Source organism: Myzus persicae, unplaced genomic scaffold, assembly GCF_001856785.1.
Source record: "Myzus persicae strain clone G006 unplaced genomic scaffold, MPER_G0061.0, whole genome shotgun sequence".
Taxonomy (NCBI): domain Eukaryota; kingdom Metazoa; phylum Arthropoda; class Insecta; order Hemiptera; family Aphididae; genus Myzus; species Myzus persicae.
Window position 1 is genome coordinate 394,374 of NW_019104377.1, and position 24,298 is coordinate 418,671.

Genomic DNA, 24,298 nt, shown 5'->3' on the forward strand with positions numbered 1-24,298 from the left:
ATTGTACACATTGTAAAATGACATAATTATTTTTGTAATTCCATCATCACTATACCAAGCCCCCCCCCCCTTTCTTTATAAACATTTAAAGTTTAAATAATTAAGAAATTCGTCAAAATCACCAAATTCTATATTATATTGTTTTGTAATTATATATTCAATACAATTTTTAATTTTAACATATTTGAATTGAGGATAAAATACAAAATCCTCATACCTACTCATAATTTTTTTTTAATTGGAAACTAAAAAGATTTTTACATAGTCATAATTTTTTTATGAGCTATTAAAAGTTCAAATATTTTTGATATTGGATATTCTTACTTTGCGGTACACCTACCTAATAACTATTGAATAAATATTCACACTCAGTTTTTGTTATTTTGTTACTATTCAAAATATAGTGATTGTAGAAACTGTAGAAATATTATTTTGAAATTTCTCGTAGGATAACCCTATACACACATAAAAATGTCAAAAGTACATGTGTGCAATTAAAAAAAATAATAATTCTTTTATTAATTGGTGATTGGAAATTAATATCTACTAAAAAATGTTGGTTTTTTTTATAGGTGACCATATTTAGAATGTGGGAAAATTGCTTGCCAATATCTTCCGAGTTATTTTACACAAAATTTGGGAGAGAGGGATTGTTTAAAATTTAAATCTTTAAGATTTTCAAACATTTAATATTTAATCACAATGCCTACTGGTTAAATGGTAATAATATTATTTTTTTAATAAATATAGGTAACTTTGTCATCTACTATGACAGTGAAGTTATAACTCATAATAATTGTATTTTTATAGGTAAATAAATTAACTGAAACTATCAGTAATAAAGTAGATATCCAATATCCGATACATGGATTTAAAATTGTTATGTTCCTTAAACATAGATTAATTGAAGCTTTAAATTTTTCAAAATCTAACTCTATAGTTGGGAAGATTGAAGAGACTAATTTATATCATATTTATATGTATATGATCTAAGTATTTACCAATGTTAACAAATAAATGTCCAACCACTCAATAGTCAATACTGATAGTCCTTTAGGCTCTAGGAATTAATCTATTCTGTGCTAGGACTTTAGACCAATGATAATGTCAATAGGCCAGCAGTCCACTGAGAATCTTCTTATATCCCACTATCCCAGTAGACCAAACCGTCCCAGTGAGTAATGTGTATGTAGTGTTATCTTATCACAACTTTTAGGTACCCATTGACTCACGCCATCCATTATACTACTAACCTATGACTTATTATAGATTATTAAAATATTATATGATCATCAGTTATGAATCCAGGAGCCCTTGATTCCCTAAAATAATTGCTTAATGAGTTTTGTGGCTACATATCTAATGTGTACTTCTTTTTCACAGGTTTTGTCATCCAGTTATCTTCCACCCTTCAAAAAAAAAAAATTATTTGATCCGTGGCATACGTTAATGCAAAATATAAAAAGTACCTTAATTTGAAATAGAAATTTTAAAAGAAAAAAATGCATTTAGTTTATAACCAAAATTGTATTTGAATGAGATTCAATACATTTAGTTACTTTTGCTAACCTACGCATATACCTAATAGTATTATTAAATTATTATAAATCAATAAATACAACTTAATTTAATTAACTTTTAGTTTTTACATTCACTATTCTTAGTTTCTTATTTCTTAGAAATATTAACTTATTAATACATACTTGGTATAAACTTGAAAAATATAATTTATCTAATATCTACATACATACTATAATATAAAAAATAAAAATATGTTAAACAAAATAATGATGTAATTTTATTATTATTGAGTTATTAAATACCAGTATATTATAAATTGTTGATCAATATTAAATACACATTTGTAAGTATGCTATTGATTACTAGTAACCCTAGGAGGGGGCAGTTGCTGTGTATACATTATTATAAAAAAATAATTGTACAACACACATTGAATATTTACTTTTAATACTGTAAAACATAATTATTTATCTTTTTCGTACATAATATCTTATGAGTGTTAAGACCCAATTATTATATTATTTAACAATAAAAGTACCTATAAAAATTATATAAGTTTATAAGTTATAGAGCTGATTGAAATCAATTATTGTACTAGGAGTTTTATACCTTTTGGTGCTATTACATTGGGTCCCAAAAACCTGCGGGTGTTAGAGCGTGATGTTGGTGCTTCACAGAACGATGTCTCGAAAAGTGATTCATGGCATTTTTTGCGTCTACAGGATTATCATTATTTTCTTCATAAAATTTGCAACAGTCTTTACAATCCCAACCATTTAACAACTTTCGTTCATTACGTTTTCTAACAGGATCTTCTTTAAATTTATAATTGGGTAAATCACCTTTTTTATCATTCAAACCAGGAATGATATCAAAACTATCTAATAAATCACCATTAGCAATTTTGATTTGTTTTTTAAGCGTTTTTGTATTATTTAAAAAACTTATTGATACATTTATTGGGCTACAATTGGTTTCATCATTTGAATGTTCGAGTTTTTCAGTTTGATCACGTGAAATACTTGTTTCTTTAGACTTTACAGAATTCGTTTTTACTATAGACAATATATTTTTACCAGGCTTGATATTTTTAATAACATTACTAGAAGAAATATTAACCAAATTGTTTAGCTCTGTATTATGATTTATATTTTTTTCACATATATTATCATTAGATGAATAATTTTTCAAATTAATTATCTCAGGACTGAACAAACTAGAAGAATTGAATACTGACATTTTAGATGCTGGACTGCTGAAAGTAGTAATATCCATCTTCACCTTTTCTTTTTGTGGTTGAAGCATTAATGTAGTTTGTTTAGATTTCTTTAATAAATCGGAAGGATTCCCATCACGCTTAACTTGTAGTTTCCAAATATTATTTAATTCATTTTGAGATTTTATTTTGTTTTCTTTTTCAGTTTTTGAACACATTGGTTTATTTTTAGTGTTTTCATTTAAATCAGTTTTATCTTTAAGGGACAATTTTAGAGGTGAATATGATGAATATAATTTTCTTTTCTTAGTATTTTCAATATTTTTGTTTGAAAGTGATGAGATCCATTGAGTCAACATATCATAAGCAGATGCATCTTGGTCAGTTGTAAAATTTAACAAACTTGCTAATGTTTTAACTTGTTCTTCAATTTGTTTTAATCTAATTTCTAATTCAGAACAAAGACATTGCAAATCATTAATTTTTACTTCAAAGGTATTTATTTTTTCAACTTTTGACATGTTATTCATTGTAATCGTTTTGATAAATGTACATACATTTTGGCAAACATCTGTTAACATTTGTACATGAGCCTCACCATCATTTTGATTATTCATATTTTTAAACAAAATTTAATCTTGAATGAATGAAATATAGTTACCCGCTTGCCGTCATCAATTGTAATTTAAACTGGAGACTAGACAAAATCATGAAAAATGTATTTAATTGTAATTACAACAAAATTACATTCGATTATTTGAATAAAAATATTTATTATTATTTATGCCTTGCAGAGTCATACTCTTATTATAATTAAATGTTCAAAAAAAAATAAAAAAGATTAGTGATTAAATTATTATTACATAAGTTACTATATAGTTAGAAGTATACCTAATACGTACATTATGTGTATTGTATATATTATATATCTGTGTATTATTATGTTTAAAATAATTTGATATCAAAAACTGTTAACGAAATAATAATAATAATAATAATAATTTTTTTTATCACTTTTTCAGATTAACCAACAACAATTAAAATTTTAATTTGTCTTACAATGTGTTAAAATCTTAAAATCACTGGTTAAATAAATGTTTATTTAAAACTGTGTGTTTCGAAATTTATCAAAATTATTAACAAGTGTTATTTAAATGCAACTCAATATAATTCATGATTTATACACTCGTGTAATGTTGGTTAACATGAAAATAGATAGACGAACGTTGTTTGTAGTTGGGCAAAAATTTCTGTTTATTATTTTTTCGCACTGGATTTTTTAGTTTAGATTTTTATTGTGATTGCGATAAAATAAGTTTGTTTGGTGTACCTACTATAATTTTCAACAATTTAATATTAAAAATAAGGTTGTTTCTATACATATTTCTGTTGGATGTTTAATGGCTTTTGATGGAGATGGCGGACGATATTCAGGCAAGTTTTAATCGCCCTGCATGGTTACATTTGTATATTGTTATTTTTTATAAATTAATGAATTTATAGTTTCATATTATGATAATTTATTTATGTATTACTATCATACATTTTTGTAAATGTAATCATAATCACTCAACATTTTAGCTATTTATTTATATTATAATATTTAACTATAAGCATATTAAAATTTTCATTTTATTATTATCTTCATCATTTAAACATACTTTTTTAAGTAACTACCCAACAGTGTTTAAATAAAACAATTTACTTAAATTATTGATTTATATATATATATATATATGTATAACGAAAAATGTGTATAATTAATTTTAAGAAATATGGTACACATTTAATGTTTGGACCATCTAGAAAATGATTTCAAATAGTAGTTTTATGGTACATTAATATGATAATAAATATTAGTAATTAGTATTATTAGATGTAAGTAAAAAAAACATTTTCTTATACACATTTGTATAATTGTATAATACCTTGCTTTGGCTTTAGCATATTTAATATAATACCTATATTAAAACTACATTATTTATAGGTACTTATACATTTATAAAAACAGATAACATTTCAGATCACCCAGAAAAAAACAACTATATTTTGGTTTTTTTTTTTATTCAACATAATTTTGGTGCAGTATTAGAAGCACTAACAAGTGGTACTATTAAATTTTAACCTAACTTGAACAAACTTAGACAATCGTGTCTTGAATATGATCAGATTACTAGTCCTATGCTTACAAATAACAAATCATATTAAATATATAAATATATATTATTGTTTACTTTATTGTCCTTATTTCTGTTGACAACATTTTAAATTTCAATTGGAACTGACCAGATAGCTTTTAATTTAACAAACCAGTTGATATTTGGCCCCAAATTCAATCTCAACATGCACTGAGAAATATCCTAGTCAATCAAATTACAGTTGACTCTCAATAACTCAAACCTTTAATAATTTGAAATAAATGCTCGGTCCCTCAAAAAGCTTGCAGTAATTCCAATAAAAACAATGCATTAATGTACACTCGGTAATTTGTTGAACAATTTAAGGCGAATTAGCCACCAACATGTGACATTTCAAATTTGCATTAACTTAACACTTGACAATTTGAAGTATATTCTCCAAATGAACATTCTTATATTATTGTTATCTACTACATTTAGCTCGTTATTCCTAATCATCATCAAATTATTAATGTACACAGTTAGTAGTTGTATCTTATTGTATTTTGAGTTGTCGATAGCTGGCTGCTTAATTTTAGTTGCAAAGATCACTAGCAATGAATATGTATATAGATGTATATATTCAAGTCCTTGATGATTTCGTAGAAACAAAATTGGTTGAAGCAGTAGAAAGAGGTGACAAAAAAACTGACATGGCTTAGATAATTTACATTCATTTGAGTACGCCATCCACATTTTTTAAATGTTATCATTACTAAACATCACACACATAAATACATACATACGTATTATTTATACACATTCAAGTAATGAATACAATTTTATGATTAAAATCTTGCAATCAAAATAGTGACCAACTTTTTTGGATGTGTAATTAAATAATTAATTCAATGATATTTTAAAATATAAAAAACAACAAACTAAATTAAAATTAATCAACAACATTATATTAAATACCTTCAACATGTTACATTGAATTAAGTATAAATTATTTATAAGATTTATATGTATCTCATATAAATAGTACGTATTATATCTATATATTTTATCTAACTGATTTTACAAAAGATCCTATGTTATATTATTATCCTTACAACTGTAGATTTTTGTATAGAAAAGGATTTAGATATTTTTTAGTTTTAATATTTCCATTGTACTTATTTAAATGCAATTATGTACCCAATGAATATTAATTATTTTTAATATTACATTTTATCTTAGGTATAATATATTTCTATCTCTTAACTAGAATGTTAATATTTGTCTTGAATAATTATTTTTCATTCTTGTTTAATATAAATATTTATTGTTTAATAATTGCTTAAACATTTTTTATCTACCTTCTGATTATTAACATTCATAACTATTGTTGTTAATTATTTGTTTATTTTTTAATCATTATGTTAATTATATTAATTTGTTTAATCATTATAATATATAAGTTCACAAATTTCTTAAAATAATAATTTACATATTTTATAGAGTATTCCACGTTTGGAAATGCTATGCAAGCAAATGTACGAATCAAGGGATGCCACTCTGTGTGTAGAAGCCGAAAAAGCTTTGGTTTCATTTCAAAATAGTAATACTCCTAATACGCTATCCAAGTGTCAAATGCTATTGGAACGAGCTGACTCACATTATTCTCAATTATTAGCAACTACAACTATAACTAAACTTTTATCTCGCACTCCATTAACTTTAAACCTTGATCAAAGAATACAAATCAGTGAGTTATTTAATTTAAGCTATTTTTACATTTAACATTATTTTTAAAAATATTTTGTACTTTATATCATAATTATTAATATTTTTTTTTTATTTTAGGAAATTATATTTTGAATTATTTGGCTACTCGTCCTAAATTGCCATCATTTGTAGTTCAAGCACTTGTGTTATTATTTGCAAAAATAACTAAACAAGGATGGTTTGATGGAGAAAAAGATTCCTATGCATTTAGAAATGTTGTATCTGATATTTCAGTATTTTTACAAGTAACTAAAATGTTGAGCCTTATAATTTTATATTAGATTATTCGATTTAAAAAACTATTTCCTGACAGAAATAATTGTAGAACAACAAAATTAATTCTCCAGACTTCAAAAATAATAGTTGCCTCATGATTAGTAGAAACTGGGAGGTCCTTGTTCTTCATACTGCCTCTCAAACATTTGCTCAAAATTGTAATTTTATGTCTATCTTAATGTATCATTGTCACTCAGCTAGTTCGCCACCAATGGTCGATTTACTTAAAGACTAAATTTTTTCAATAATTAACAACGAAAGGAAAAACATATACTTAACATGTAACCATATTTTCAATTATTATATGCATTTATCAGTTTTTTATTAGATGGTTTTATTATTAGTACTATTTGTTTTTGTTTAATCAAGGAATTTTTTTTTATTATTAAAAAAAAATATATATATATATATTATATTGTATGAGATAATTAAGCATAAATGATTTAGGGAACGAATGTTGAGCATTGCATGATTGGTGTACAACTATTATCTCAGTTAACAACTGAAATGAACACTGTAGCTGATGTAGAATCTCACCGAGCTGTTTTAAAACATCGTAAAGTTGCATCATCATTCAGAGATACACAATTATTTGAAATTTTTCGAATGTCATGTCAAATGTTACGCGGTGCTAATGACAATCGAAAAAATTTAAATTTCACTGATGAAACCCAAGTAAATGTTTGATTCATGAAAATTATACTTATAATTTAAATATGTTTTGAATGCATTCATTATTTTTTGTTTTAGCATGGATTCATGTCTCGATGTCTACAGTTAGCTCAGAATTGCTTAACCTATGACTTTATTGGTACTACTTGTGATGAGTCGGCTGATGATATTTGCACTGTTCAAATACCTACAGGTTGGCGACCAGCATTCCTCGAACAATCTACTCTAACACTATTTTTCGATCTCTATCATTCCTTGCCACCTAGTTTGTCAAGCCTAGTAAGAATAACTTTAAAAATTGCACACTATGCCTCATTATGAAACTAATTATACTTATTATTTTTTAGGCTCTTTCGTGTTTGGTGCAACTAGCGTCAGTCCGACGTTCCTTATTTAGTACTACTGAAAGAGCTAAATTTTTATCTCATTTAGTAAATGGTGTCAAAGATATTCTACTTAATCCTCAGGTATTACAATTTTAACTGAAAATACATTTTTATTTTTACATTTTTATATATGAACAAATTGTTGGTTCTTAAATTATTAAAGAATAAAATATTGCATAAACTATTATTGCAGTTCCTAGTGTTATGATCATTAAGACTTTGTATTATTATTTTGATTCAATTGTTTTATTCATAGGGTTTAGCTGATTCAAATAATTACCATGAGTTTTGTCGTTTATTAGCAAGACTGAAATCAAATTATCAGCTTGGAGAACTTGTGATGGTTGATACTTATCAAGAAACTGTTGGTCTCATTGCTAAATTTACTGTTGAAAGTTTACAGGTAAAAATATTGTATACAATTTATAAAGCTTATTTCATATTTTAGTTTATTATAAAAAAATGTAATGCTTATTTCACTATTTAACATTGTATATAAATTGTAGCTTTAGTAATAATATAGATGTATAGTTTTAAATTTTTTTTTTATGAACTACAATTTTAAAAATAAAATGATGTTTTAGTTGTTATTAATTTCATGTTTTTTCTATGTTTCCTGATTTTTGTAACACAATTAAATTTAACAATAATGGTTGTTGTATCCATTATTGATTTGTACCAAAGTTCTAGAAAAACATACATATGATTATAACTTAAATGTTGTTAATGTAATTGAATATTCAAAAATATCTGTATTTAATTAGGTGTACCAATGTGCTCCAAACAGTTTTCACTATCTGTTAAGTTTCTGGCAACGGATGGTAGCATCAGTACCTTATGTCAAAGCTGCAGAACCTCATTTATTGGAAACTTATACTCCTGAAGTTACTAAGGCATACATATCATCCAGGATAGAAAGTGTTACACTTATTGTAAGAGATGGATTGGATGACCCATTAGATGACTTCACAAATGTTCAACAACAGCTTGAGCAGTTATCTGTGATTGGCAGATGTCACTATCAAAAAACATGCTCATTAATTGCTCAGTTATTTGATCAATCAGCTACCAATTATCAAGAAATTATTGCTTCGGCTTCTGCTTCAATTTATGATCTAAAGATTCAAGAAGGTATATATAATACATTTTCTTTAAGTCCAGTTTGATTTATATTTTGGTTGGTTTTTAAATATTAAATCTAATTTATACATTACTGATGTTTCGTTAAACTGAATAGACAATGGATACAATAAAGTAAAGTATAAACTGATATTGCTATTGCAAGGATGGTAACAAGGAACGATTTGCAAATATATCTTCCTCTTCACTCATACTTTTCGAGTAACTCGTGTTATTAGAAATACTGAACTAATAATGTGCTGTGGTTTAAGTATTATACATTTAGAAGACTTTACAGCCACATGTATTGTCTCCATCTCAGAAACGTACCACATACCAAATTTGCAATCGGTAGAAACAATTTTGTTTTGTTAGCTTTGATATTAGAATAAGACCTTATTGACATATTATCAAACTGAAAGACAATAACATGGTATTTGTTTGAACATTTATTGTATATATTTTAATTTTTATGACAGTTATTAAATTGCAATTGAATTGAATTATTTAATCATACTTCTAAATTTAAATGATGTAAAATGGTAATTTTCAAATATAGTTAATGTTCTTACCTTAACAAATTTAACTCGTTCTATTATTAAAGCTAATACTTAACACAAATTTAATTCTACTGAACTCAAATTCAATACGTTGTAAATTTGAATTATTAACATATTCCGATGATCCCTCTGAAAAGATATATAGTCAATTTGTAATAATATTGAATAATTGAGTGAAATGTAGTTCATCTGTAATTTACATTTTTTAACTAGTGTTAGGTTAATATTAACTGTTTATTAACAGTTTTAATAATGGAGTATACAACTATTGGTCATCTTCTATTTTGTATACATTTTTTAATACTGTTCAATGTCATTGATTGAGGTATTTGCTTTGTGAGCCCCCCCCCCTCCCCAGTACTTGTATCTTTTAATCCATTTTAGTCTTCCAGACTAACATTTACAACTGTTTGTCATCACATAACATTTGATCGGTGTTTTATATTATTATGATATGTTATAGTATGTTGTAATGTATATGTTAAGTTCAAAATATTATTTCTACTAAAATATGAATAATTTTGAATTTAGGTCGTTTAACTTGGTTGGTATACTTAATTGGAGCAGCAATTGGTGGCCGTGTAACATTTAATAGTAATGATGATGGAGATGCAATGGATGGAGAAATGGCTTGTAAAGTTCTACAGTTAATGACTTTTAGTGATTCAAGGCTGCCACAAGGAGGTTATGAAAAATTAGAACATTCATTTTTATTTTTCTTTGAACAATTTCGAAAAATTTATATTGGTGATCAAGTAAGGAAAAATAATTATGATATGGATGATTTAATGTTTTATTGTTTTGGCTATATAATCCAAAATGGTTGTTACATTTATTTCCACTTTTAATATTTTAAATGAAGTAAAACTATGTATTACATTTGGTTAGGTACCTAAGAATTCAAAGGTGTACCGACGATTACACGATGTCCTTGGCATTAGTGAAGAGCACATGGTTCTCAGCATTTTTATGAGGAAAATGTAAATTATTTTTATTTTAATTTAATATTGATGATTATAATGTTATGTCATTTATTTAATTTTCAGTATAACAAATTTAAAATTTTGGTGCTCCAGTAATACAGTAATTCAAAAAACATTAGCTTTATTGAATGATCTTTCAGTTGGTTTTTCTAGTGTTAGAAAATTAGTAAAACTTGATGAAATTCAGTTCCTATTAAACAATCATACAGTAATTTCAAATATTTACATACATTTAGTAATACATTTTTAATTTTAAAAAATGATAAATTATTTTTAACAGAGTGAACATTTTCCTTTATTGGGTAACACATTTAGTGTTAAAGATATGAGACATCGATCATCGTTTTACACTTCATTGGGTAGACTCCTTATGATTGATTTATTGGAAGATGAAGATAAATTTGATAATTTTATGATACCTCTAACAGGTAAATGTATTTGATCAATATAATTAATACTGTATATTCAATTAACTATCGTTATTCATTTTTTTAAACATAGCATCTGTTGAGTCAATAGGAGCTTTATTAGCTACAGTTAATGGTGTAAATGATACATCAGTATATTCAAATATTGAAGCCAAAAAAGCTCTAATTGGCCTAATTAGAGACCTTAGAGGCTTGGCTTTTTCATTCAATACTAAGACATCATTTATGTTATTGTTTGAATGGTTATATCCTTCATATACACCAATTTTACTGCGAGCAATGGAACTATGGTATGCTGATCCTGAAATTACAACTCCATTATTAAAACTCTATGCGGAATTGGCTTTGAATCGTTCACAAAGACTTCAAGTTGATGTGTCTTCTCCGAATGGAATATTATTATTCCGTGAAGCTAGTAAAGTTGTTTGTACCTATGGTGAGAATTTCTTAAGCTTTTTATTTTTGTAAACAATATAAACATTGATATTTTTTACAGGAAATAATATTTTAAATCTTGATGTTCAACAAGATATGTTATATAAAAAAAAGTTAAAAGGAATATCTATTTGTTTTTCAATGTTAAAAGCAGCATTATGTGGAAACTATGTCAACTTTGGTGTTTTTAAACTTTATGGTGATGACACTTTAGAAAATGCTCTTAATATATTTGTAAAATTATTACTATCAATTCCTCTAAGCGATCTTATGGTAAGTTGTATATTATTTGCATAATTTAACTACACATCAATTGTGAAATTAAAATTTGTTCTTGTTACGGAGTACATTTTTGAGATGTATAGAAGATTAAATAGTGTTCAATCCATTTATAAACAATACTTACATTAAATTATCTTTTATGTCATGTGAAGTGGTGGGAATGTGATTTTTTATTATTATAGACAACAAATTCAATGATAAAACAATTTACCTAATAAATGTATGAAAGTGAACTATTTTTCTTGCAAATTTATTTTAATTTTATTTATATGTCTGAATATTGATGGTTTGTTTTATTTTTATAAATCCATACCTTTTTTTATTACTAAAAAAAATTAATAGTTAAAATAATACAGCTCATAATATAATTTGATCCGTATAAGGGTTAACACTCATTTCCTCAGTGTTTACATTTTCATTAGAAAATAACTTGACAAAATTGTATTTTATATAAGTTCTTCACCTTTTGAATCTCAGCATTCATGTTTGGTTTCATATTAGTGGGTACTTGAAACTTTTAAAGTATATTATTATATTTTATACACATAATGACATTTTAAATTAAAATCTTTTCAGCAAAAGTTATTGTATTAACCTACTGTATTACTTATAATAAAATAAATTGCTTTAATATCATTAATTTTATAAAATATACTGAGTATCTATAATGTAGGCTGATAGACCATCTTCTCAGAATTCTTTTTCGTGCGTAATAATTTATTATTGAATTCAAATTTAACATATCCATTAGAGTGACAAATTTATCACCTAATGTATTGCAGAACAGTACCCACTTTTTGATATATTGAAATTCTCAGGAAATTTTTCAGCAGCAAATTTTAAATAGCATTATTATACTATTTCGGCATGATATGAAATAAAATTATAAAAAAAAGTATTTCATTTTATCAAAAAATTAGTGCTAAATTTCAAAATGATCACTTTGTACTGTAGGTACAATGTATAAACAATATATTTTTCTTCACTAATAAATATTTAGAAAATGAAAGCAGTTGATTAATTATTATTATACCACATAAATTGCTCATATCAGTATACTTGTATACCTCGAGTTCACTTGTGAACCTTTTTATATCATAGTGTTACATTTGTTAAGAGTATAATCAATTTGTGTGTTTCAATATGGTATTTTATATAATGTGCTAACAAATTGATTCTCTCTGAATTTTATGATTTTTCAGGTCCATGTAGGTCAATATTTATTTATTCTTGTCTTATAAACTATAATTCTAAAAATAAATTTGTTATAAAAATAGTGCAGCTTACGTTTAAAGTTTTTTTATTCTCTGTCTATTTCCTATAGTTAAATATTATACAGTAAACTCTGTTTAATATGAAAACAGTTGGGACAGGAAGCGTTTTCTATTTTAGACAGGTTTCCATTTAATACAGGTTGGGACTCTTCTCTCTATACACTCTCGGGGACCGTAACATTTTCCATACTAGTCGGGTTTCCACGTTATTCAGATCTCATATTGCACAGGTCTTAATGTATTATTAATACAACAAAATAATTATGATAGCTAACCTATATTAAGCTCTACACAATTGAATTGAATTTCATATTTACAATCATCATCCTATCCTAATTATGATATAACCTAAATGTCTTAAGATTTTTCTCATACTATTTGTAATATAATTTGTTAATTTTAATTTATTTCTAGCACTATCCTAAACTATCACAGACATATTATGGTTTACTTGAATGCCTTGCTCAAGATCATATGGAGTTTTTATCTACTTTAGAACCTCAAGTATTTTTGTACATACTTTCATCCATATCTGAAGGACTGAATGCATTAGGTGAGTTATATGCCGTTAAAAGATACATTACCTATATTACGAGTTAAATATTTCAGTAAGTATTGATAGATATATAAAATATATGTTTTAAAAACTAGTAAAGGTATAATGATTAAAGACAGTAAAAATTAATGGATACAAATTTGTAGTTACTTCAAAAGATGTAAAATCTAATCTATGTAATTTGCTTAGTGATTTTTTTTAAACTTTTTAGTGAAACACCTACTGAATTGATTAATATCATAGATATAACTTATATATTAGTACAAAAATTAATTAAAATTTTATTTAATAGTTAGCTTGGTTTTGACCATTAAAATATTAGTTTGAAAAATATAAACTGTATACAAAATCAAATTAAATGTTAAGTCTGTACGATGTATGGCCCGAGTTGATTGAAAAGAAAGTCAAACACATTGTTAAGTCAAGTTGGTTCTTATGAATGCGTTCAACCAGCATAACTTAATATGACAACAGATAATTTGATTTAAAACTTAAATCAATTAATTGTATTAAATATTAAAAGTAAAGATTGTCAGAGATTGGTGGATAAGGTTTATAACATTAGTGGGAAAATTCAATTTAATTGATGCTGAAGGCAACAGATTTGTGATTATAAATCCAAAGGTTAACAGTAAAGACAAATGAAAGGTTGATTGAAATTATGATAATAATTTATAGATGAAGAAATGACTAAGAATTGTTTCTAGGGATTTGGTTTTCTAGTTTTGATAAGTTGAATGGTTGAATAGAGTTGATTACATTGTATATAATTTTACCATGGCCAACAGCTAAAGATAAACCCTAAGTGGAATAGTGTGCAGAAAGTCACCTTAAATAAAACAGTGGTCGGTTAATTAAAATAAAGAGTCACATAATGCTAGGGTGATTTTAGATTGATTAAGAATGCAGCATAACCAAAAAAAAAGGCAATCATAGGGAGATTTTTAAGGTTCATAACTTTGAATTATTAATTTATTAATTAACTATAAAATGTTAAGTCAATGTGCATTGACTATTGTTAACCTTATTTATTCAGTGCCTACCCATTATTAACACTAATATTTTTTAGATATGTCTATATGCACAGGATGTTGCACTACTCTCGATCATATTGTTACTTATGTATTTAAACAATTATTATTAAAAGGTAAGTTTTTAATTAAAATAGAGAAACTAAAAATATAAGAATCCTAAAAAATGAAATCATTGTAATAATTATTATATTAATATTTTATTTTTTAATATGTTTAATTGAGAGTTTTTTATCACCACCATACTTTCTAATAATTCAAAAATTATTATAAAACTAACATTTTAATTTTTTTTAGGTAAAAAAGTAAGGCGTCGCATGCAACAAGTAAATGAAATTTTTTTACGCACTCTAGAAACACATTTAGGTGTATTTAGACAAATCTTACAGACTGTACTCAACATAATCATATTTGAAGAATGTAGAAATCAATGGTCAATGTCCAGACCTCTTCTTGGGCTTATACTACTTAACGAAGAGGTATTATTGATTATACTATTATCTAAAATAAGTAAAAGCTCACAAATATATTATTACATACATTTTGTTTAGTATTTTAATCAACTAAGGGATGTTATCTTACAAAGCCAACCAATTGATAAACAATCAGCAATGGCTCAATGGTTTGAAATGTTGATGGAAGGAGTTGAAAGAAATTTAGCAAGCAGAAATCGAGAAAGGTATGTATTAATATATGTATAAGGTATATATGAAATATAATAAAATTTACATCGATATAACTTATAATAGGTTCACTCAAAATCTATCTTCATTCAAAAAAGAATTAACTGAGAAAGGATCAGCAATATCCATGAATTCTGTTAATAATGAAGTTATGATAACCACATAACACATTGGATCGTTTAAAATGTGTCATTTTATTTCTTAATTGTATTGCCTTTAAATGCCAATATCAATATTTTAAGAAACAATTATGGTTATTTATTTATTTTTTTTGAGCCATGTAAATAACAAAAAAGTCTTAATCTTTGTAAACAGTTTTAACTAGAATATAGGGCCTACCTCCTAGTCATAGGCTATTACTGGATATTATTTTGAAAATTGAATGATTATTAAGTACATTAATTATTATGTATGATACATAAGTGCGATTAAGATATATGCCGTTTTTAAACTATGTGTAAATATATTTTATTATTTTTTAATGAACAAAAATAGTGTTAGATAATTTTTGTGTAGACGCCATACCCGCATGCTATATTTCAGTCTTACAAATGTATAACATAGCACATTGTACTTTCTGAATAATTAATTTAACTTAATTATGTTTAATCTTAGAGTGAATTAACCTATAATCAAATTTAGTAAAAAGAATACTATCTAGTGATGATCCTGGTTTTTTTATTTTTCAATTTTAAAGCAAATTATGAGCATTTTAAAATAGTAAATTGTTTGTTCATTTTAAAATGTTCTCTTATAATGTTGTTATGAGTTCGTAAGACTGAAACAAAGCATGCGAGTATGGCGTCCTCTTAAAAGTATTAACTCTAAGACCCAAATATTGATACCCTATAAACCTTCTAAGTTTAAGAACTGATATCTTAAACTTAAAAAAATAAAAAAATTTTAGGTATACCACCAATGTAAAGTATGCAAAATACATATAATTGAGCTTACTCATACTATATATAAAAAATTATTTTTAGTTAAGCTAGTCTAGCTCGCCTAACTAAACCTAATATTTTTTTTTTCTTGTGTTATCAAGAACCGGGGGAGGAACTGGAGTTGGCATTGCTTCTCCACCGGTCCCCATGGTTTATTGTGCAAAAAAAATGTTTTACAACAATAGGCATCCTGGGAGGCGCCCTTCTTCGCTACCAAGTGGACTAAACCTAACCTAACCTACTTTTAGAAAACTAATTGATATGAATGTAATGATATACCCATATTTTTCAAAATAATTTTATAAATACAATACTCTATGCAGAATAAGAAAGGTACTGGACGGTTTACTTATAAGCATAAGTTTGGCTTTGCTCCGAAGCTTTGACTTGCCAAACCTAACCAGCATTGAAGGAAGAAGCATCTGACCACTGTTGTCAAAAACCAGTATACCTTTCTTATTTTGAACGGAGTATAAATATCATTTACATTTGTGGTTGATTTCAATATTGTTAAATTTGTATCAATAAAAAAGGTATTTGAAATTGATTACGTACTGTATCAGTTACAATCAAGAAATAAGATATATTTTATCCTGTGGTTACAACTAGAAAAAAATGTACTCGAAGAGAGGTTTGGTTTTTGGTCTAAAAATAGCGTCTCTGAATAAAAAAGTTTATGCCTCCACATTATTAATAACAATTAAGTAAGTACATCTAAAAAAATTAAATTAGTACTTAAAGCTTTAAAAACTTAGTAACTACTATAAAATCTATTACCTCTTTTAAATTACAAATAATAGTAGTAGTATTTCAACCATATCCTTTTATTTTAGTTACAATAGTAATAATTACATCATTAATAAATTATCACAGTATTGTAGAAAAACCCTAATTATATGTTAATATAATCCATATTATCATTAAGTAATTAACCATAGCAATGGTATACAAAAATAGTGTAATATATAACTTGATCAATATAATAAAAAAATAAATTTTAATACTTAATAATTAAACTTTAGTTTCAGTATGTTGTGAAAGGGCAACTTCTCTTAAATTATCATTAGTTACATCAATAATACGTAGCCCTGGTCCATAATGGTTATACTCATTGGTATCAATATATCGAGATTGCATATGTCTTCTATCCATTTCATACAATAATGCAGATCTAAAAAAAAAATGGATCATAGATAAATATTTTTTGGTATAAAAGAAAAAAAATAAGTTAAATTTCCTCATAGTGTGATCATTGAAATAATAAAACTATTAAACTAGCAAACACTATTAAGGTCAATGAAATAACTACTATAAATAAAATATTAATAAATGTTTGTTTTAATTTAATTCCCGATAACATGATTAATATAAGTAAGTTGAACATTACACCTTATTAGTTGTAATATAGAACAGTGGTCTTATACAAGGGTGTATCTCAAGTTTTAGGCCACAAATTACAATATATTTTGAATGATTAAAAACAAAATATAGTAAAAAGTATTTCATTAAACTATATGAAGTAAATAATATTAATAGGTAATAATAATAAATTAATTACAAGCATCTTTTGTTATAATATAAGCATAGAAAATGATATTAATCAATTTCCCTTTAAAAAAAAAAGATACAAAAAGCTAAACAGGTTACACAGATTGGTTGACTCACATATCGCTTTACTCACCAAAATGCAGTTGTAATATTGTAAATTTAAAAACAATGTAAAATTATTAATTATTTTTACAAAAACTACTTTATTAAGTGGCACCAGTGCACCAAACATTCATATTATTTGTTAAGACCCCATTTTTCATGGGCAGAAAAAAAATAAACCAAATTTTCACCATAAAAATATGAAAACTTGAAAGACTGCAATATTATGTTGATTTTTTTTTTTACAAGTAACATCAAAAAAAAATAAAAACAATATTGCAAAGTGAAAATTCTTATATATTAATAGAAAAAATCAATGCCATGGGAAATAGTTTTTCCACATAATCGACCAACTATATTGCATTATCGTGGAATATTAGGACCTCAAATTAGAAAGTATTACTATACTTTATAATATCTGAATATTTTTTTGACGCTTATGTGACACACAATATACCAAAATTGGTCTTTAGTTTTGACTCATACATCCAACAACAAATCGATGGAATGAAGTACACAGTTAATCACGAGCCAAACGTTGTAAGAGAAGTATTAGGCGCCAAAAATGTGTTTAAGTTATAGTACTACTGTAAAAATAATATTAGGATGATTGAATTCAGTGCAAACCACTAGCTTTATCAGATAATATTATACAAGCACATCTAACTTCACTCATAGAATTAAAATTAAATCTAGAATTTATAATAGTAACATACCTGTAAACTTCATAACGCATAACAATCTCTTCTAATTCCTGTTTGTATAATCGAGTTAACATAGCATTAAAACAATCAAGTTCTGGTAACCGAAACATTTCCCATCTGAGTTTATGGTCTAATGTTTGTGCTGCTTGAGAATACACACTGAGCCATACAGGAATTTCTTAAAGAAAACAAATAGTTAGAACAAAATGTATAACATAATCACACAAACAGAAACTATTTTTACCTTGATTTAGGTAAGGATTTGCAGGCACAAGCATATTATGAGAATGGAAATGAGTAGGTCTTGGTGGTGGTGGAGGTAGAAGTGGCAATGGAATTCTCACTTCTGGTTGATAGATATAGTGAGGAGCACATGGATGCTCATATTGTGCTTGTCGAGAAATATGACTGAAATCAAAATGTGTTGTTTAGAATATAGATACTACAAAATAGATGTAATAATAAGTACTAAATCAATAATGTCATTTGTTTTCTAAAATTAGAAACTATAATGTTATGATGCCTAATTTTTGGGATATTTCTTGAATTTTTATGTTCAATGAATTAATATAAAAAATGAAAAATATAATAGGCCTACATTGAATGTTTATAATAAAATAATTAATGTTTCCCAGACCTTTGTTTGATTTCAACCACACTTACATGCAAAAAAAATGAAAAATGAATTCAAATAATACAACATGTATCAACAAAAAATGTTAAGAGGATGTAACACTATAATTTGTTGTCACCGTCTTACAAGTGCGTAACATAGCAAATGTACGCTCAACAGATCACATGTAGCTTTGTAAGTTTAAAAATTAGAGTGAAACAACCTATCATGAAACTTGGTAGTAAGATCATAATAAATATTCTTTTAAGGATTTTTTACAATAGTTCAATTTTTTAGCAAGTTTTGAGGACATAGTATAGAGTAAAAATGTTCCATAACTCACTTCAAAACAGGATAATGGTAAAAAAAACCAAATACAAGATAAAGTTCTTACCATCAAGTTTTATAAGAAGTCAATTAAATCAAATTTTTAAACTAACTAAGCTATAAAAAAGAAAACGAATACCAGTGTTATGACCTCTTAACAAATAAAACAACTCATACAAGATTGAATTTTTGATTTGTGAAATATTTGCAACTCTTAAAATAAATAAACATAAAACAAACAATAATTATCTTGTTAACTAAAGTAAATTGTCTGATTTAAATAATATTTAAACATAGAGGATAATATCTTATTTTTAGAATTTTTAGAGGATATTTGGTACAGAATGTCAGTGAACTATAGTACTCAAGTATAAAACAAATAATTCATTGACATCCTTTTAATAAAATATTAATATTAATAAGAAAATATAAACACATAAATTATACTAAGTATTTATAAGTATTTAGATTTTATACAATTTATGGTTGGTATTTATTACCTAATAACAAAACTGATTAAATTTAATTATTATACTTTTATTTTTTACTCACTTAACAAAATATACTCCATACTCGTCGCTTTCAATGCGTTCCCATCCAGTAGGAAGACCTTCTTTTTCTAAAGGATGTGACCAATGAGTAGTTTTAGTATTGTGGTCAATAAAATACTTACGACCTCTTAATGTTAAATCTACTGACCAACCTGGTGGTAAGGGAAGTTCTTCCCCTCCACCTGAACAAAAACAAATTTGAATGCTGAATATTTTAATATCATAATACATCTAAAAAAAATTATATAAGCACTTCAAGCTTTAACAAATTAGTAAATACTATAAAACCTATCACCTCTTTTATAATACAAATAAGAGTGGTAATGTTTCAACCATGTAATTATATTTTAGTCACAATAGTAATAATTACATCATTAATAAATTATCATAGTATTGTAGAAAACCCCAAATTATATGTTGAAAACAATATTTATGTTGATAAATTACCAAGTAATAATATAATTTATAACCAGAGTATTTTAAGGAGTATTTATAATTGGAGGTAAGTAAAAAATAGACTTAAAGTTGAACATAATTTTAAATTTAATAACTATTATAGATTTTAATTATAGCTAAAATATAAATATTTACCTGATGGTAAAGGTATTGGAACAGACTGTCCAATATTATGTAAAGCTGGAGTGGAATGATGAGTAGAAATAATTTCATTCTTGTGCTGTATTTGAATCTAAAAGTTAATAAATATGTGCTTCAATTACTATTAGTAATTTATTTAAAAACAACTAATCATTTTAATAGATTCAACGCAAATCAGAAGGAAACATTTTTACCCAATTATTATTTAATACTAGTAGCTAAAATGTAGATAGAAGAAACGTCCAAAGTTAATGTTACAGTAGTATGTTGTAGGTATATGAAATCAATAATCTGACTCAATTAATTAGGTTAACTTGATTTATATAATATAATTTTAAGTTAAACATTGCAGTCTTTTAGATAATTAGGAAAGATTATTTTTTTTGATTTTGATTGTCAACCTAAATGTTTCTATACAATAATAATGAAAAGACAGTTTAATCATTGACTGAAAAATAATCATTGATCAAAATTAGGCTGGCTTACCATTTTCTTTAACTTAATAAAATATTACTGAAGTTTTTCATCAAATTAAGTCTAAAAGTGATAGCTGATATATGAAAATGATACTTAATAAACTATTAACAAATTGAAATTATAAGAATTAAATTAAGTATTTTTCAATGAATTAAATATATTTCAAAATATTTTAGCTCATTATGCAATGCACTTAAAATTTAAAATAGTTTTCCTACTCTCGTAGAAAATCTATTATTACCAGACTTTTAACGATTACCTTAAACATTACACTTACACTAAGTAAAATGAAATATTTTTTTTATATTACAGAGTATATTATTATTATTTTTTTTTTTGATTGGATTTTTCATAAACATAAACACATTTATGATGCTATACATTTTTAGTATCTAAAGTAGATATGAACTCACAGTTGGGAAACATTGTGACAATGCTGGTGAATAAATTGTATTGTCACCAAATCCATGTATAATAACAGAAGACTCAGCTAAATCTGAGTGTGAATGGTAAGGCAAACAAGTGGCGCTAGTGTGTGTTCCCATCTAAATAAAAATATAACATTTAAATTATTTAATCATACATAGAAACCAGTGCCATTGTTTTTCATTATTTCATGAAACAAATAAATCTATTATCAATATACCAAGAACACTTTCCTCGCAAAATGGCATAAGGAGTTTAAACAAAAATCTTGGAACGCAAATATACATTCTTGTATCTCACAAATTATATCACTATAATAAATTAACTACAATATCAGTTACAAAATTATAAACTTGCTTGATGATTAATGTGGCAGTCATTGGAAATATATCTATTACTACAATTTCTAACACTTATTGATTGATCAGCAGCTATACCTGGTGAACTACTCCATAAATTAGCATTGGCAAATCTTTAAAATATAAATATATTAACATTTGCATAATACCTAATTTATAAATTAATAATGATAAATACTTTTGAGCTAAATCAGGAACAGAACTACTAGGAGTATACTTTCCTTCGTGGCCAATTAGCATTGATGGAGATGGTGTATTTTTCACATTACCAAACTTTTGAACTGAACCACTTAGTTGGCTTGTATTCTAAATAAATTAAAATTAAATAGAGCTTAGTTTAAAAATTAAATATTTCTTACATTCACATTTGGAGATTCTGAAACATTAGTCCGGCTGTTATTTTTTCTGAAAGGTTCTGTGGTCCATACATTTATAACTAAAAATAAAACATTTAATTCATCAATAAGAACTCAATATTAAAGTGAAACATTAACATAAATACATTATTATTAATCTTAATACATTACTTATATTATCTTATTATTATTAATCAAAATTAAATACTCGGTAATAAAATAAGTCAGTAATACAGCTATTATACTTTTTTTGGGGTACTTTAAAATGTAAAGTTTCAAATATATGGAAAACAAATTGACACAACTGATAAGATATTTTATTATATCAACCCCAATTTGTGATCAATGTTCAATTGTCAGTATTCATCTAATGTGATCAGTACTTATATAGTGAAATATATTCTCTATAATATTAATGCGTAATAATTCAAATTGTAATAAGTTACATGTGAATGACAAGATAAACAGTTAAATAAATTAAATTTTTTTAAAAACTTACACAAATTGCATAGTAAACATGATTTGGCAAATAAAATCAAACAAAAACAATTGAGAGAAATTATCACCATATGAATGAAATAGTAAAAATAGACGTGAAAAACAAAAGGTTGAACTTCACAGTGTAACATTCTCTCATATCAATATTCTATAAAACAAAATGAGAATAAGAATAAATTCTCCCACATTGAGAATTATCCAGATATCTATTTCTAAAATGAATAAGAAATAATAAAAGAATTTCAATAATGTACTAATATTCATTCCTTAAACAATGAATGTCATATTATAACATATTATTATCATACATTCTTTTATTTATTTTGTTAACTTACTTGGTATTTCAGGTGGCTTGTCTTTTTTAACATATTTTCCAACCACTCCTTCTTTAATAGTTCTTGTATCTTTATTTTTTCTCGACAACATCTTAAATAGGTTAGCTTTGTTCTAATTCCTAAGTTTTTTGTAATAATTATTTGAACATATTCGTTAAATATATATTTTTTAATGTTTGTGAATTAAGCTATAGTTTGTTATAGTTTTTAAATTAAATTATTAATTTAAACCGTATAAATTAAATAGGCTTCTACAGATTAATTACACGGAAAAAATGTACGCGTTTATATTTAAGTACGTAAAAGAATACGTAAAGTATCTAAAATTACTACATATTTTTAATTTGGGTGGTTGATAAACATTAAACAATTCAATTCAAATTACATATTGGATATTAATACTAAATTGTAGAATGTAAATAATAAATTCATAATAGTCACAGAGTACAGACTTCAAAGTGAATGCGATAATAAATTAATAAATGTTAAAACTCTTATCACTTATAAATTACCTTAAATCACGAACCAACATAGAATCACCCCGGACTATTTATTTTTTATTAATAATATAAAGTTCGTTCGTTCGTTGCTAATATCTATATGAATACCTTCATACAAACGTTAAAATCCACTGACATATTACGTCATAGACCTTATGAGGTACACAGACTAAACTTCATAATATAGTACTCTGTGTAAGGTAAGGTATAAGGTCCTATGATATAAGTATAATTTATATAGTACGTCCACAGATTAAATAATCTATGCCCTATGGTACGTCCGTGATCTTGCGTGTTATAAACACTAAACAGTATTGTTATCTATTGTCAGTTTTATTACCATAGATAATATACACATATACATATACATATATATTATCTATGTTTATTACTCTAAAAAGATTGTTATCAACATTATTATTAGTAATCAGATTGTGAGTTTAAACTTAAATTGCTGAATAGATGAAACCATTTCATTAATCTGTATTTACTATTTCTACATTTCTGTGTTTAACACTTCAAGCTTCAAAAATTAAAACGTAAATTCTAGTGAATTGAGTTTAGCAAATAATACGAATTTTTGATATGTTATTCCTTCTTGTAGAGTTATACTTATAACTTGTAAAATAAAATCCAACCAGAAATAATACTTCTC

At 25.5% G+C, this 24,298-nt stretch overlaps 3 protein-coding genes across 6 annotated transcripts; 1 reads left to right on the forward strand and 2 right to left on the reverse strand.

Moving 5' to 3' along the window:
- Nucleotides 1-1,507: 1,507 nt before the first annotated feature.
- On the reverse strand, nucleotides 1,508-3,500 carry LOC111041721. Its single transcript, XM_022326102.1, has one exon. It carries the CDS (start codon nucleotides 3,352-3,354, stop codon nucleotides 2,143-2,145), a length of 1,212 nt encoding a protein of 403 aa, XP_022181794.1. The 5' UTR covers nucleotides 3,355-3,500; the 3' UTR covers nucleotides 1,508-2,142.
- A 390-nt stretch (nucleotides 3,501-3,890) lies between these two features.
- Nucleotides 3,891-16,262, forward strand: LOC111041677 (exportin-7). The gene is made up of 19 exons (XM_022326031.1): nucleotides 3,891-4,171; nucleotides 6,358-6,604; nucleotides 6,703-6,869; nucleotides 7,348-7,575; nucleotides 7,651-7,851; nucleotides 7,920-8,039; nucleotides 8,215-8,361; nucleotides 8,723-9,089; nucleotides 10,169-10,392; nucleotides 10,526-10,617; nucleotides 10,684-10,828; nucleotides 10,901-11,048; nucleotides 11,122-11,484; nucleotides 11,545-11,756; nucleotides 13,454-13,592; nucleotides 14,665-14,742; nucleotides 14,924-15,105; nucleotides 15,178-15,305; nucleotides 15,376-16,262. The coding sequence occupies exons 1-19, from the start codon at nucleotides 4,148-4,150 to the stop codon at nucleotides 15,473-15,475; spliced, it is 3,312 nt and encodes a 1,103-aa protein (XP_022181723.1). The 5' UTR covers nucleotides 3,891-4,147; the 3' UTR covers nucleotides 15,476-16,262.
- LOC111041679 (scaffold protein salvador) lies at nucleotides 15,648-23,932 on the reverse strand. 4 transcript variants are annotated; one of them, XM_022326037.1, is made up of 11 exons: nucleotides 23,144-23,624; nucleotides 22,810-22,956; nucleotides 22,314-22,390; nucleotides 22,133-22,260; nucleotides 21,953-22,067; nucleotides 21,583-21,714; nucleotides 20,687-20,783; nucleotides 20,097-20,163; nucleotides 18,849-19,012; nucleotides 18,617-18,782; nucleotides 15,648-17,421 (listed from the first exon to the last, which is right to left on the reverse strand). In XM_022326037.1, exons 2-11 carry the CDS (start codon nucleotides 22,937-22,939, stop codon nucleotides 17,262-17,264), a joined length of 1,236 nt encoding a protein of 411 aa, XP_022181729.1. In that variant the 5' UTR covers nucleotides 22,940-22,956; nucleotides 23,144-23,624; the 3' UTR covers nucleotides 15,648-17,261. The 4 variants fall into 4 exon arrangements, with proteins under 4 accessions (XP_022181729.1, XP_022181726.1, XP_022181728.1 ...); XM_022326034.1 differs by having other exon boundaries at nucleotides 20,097-20,277; XM_022326036.1 differs by lacking the exon at nucleotides 22,810-22,956 and adding an exon at nucleotides 23,656-23,932 and having other exon boundaries at nucleotides 17,231-17,421; nucleotides 20,097-20,277; nucleotides 23,144-23,262.
- Between the last annotated feature and the right edge of the window lie 366 nt (nucleotides 23,933-24,298).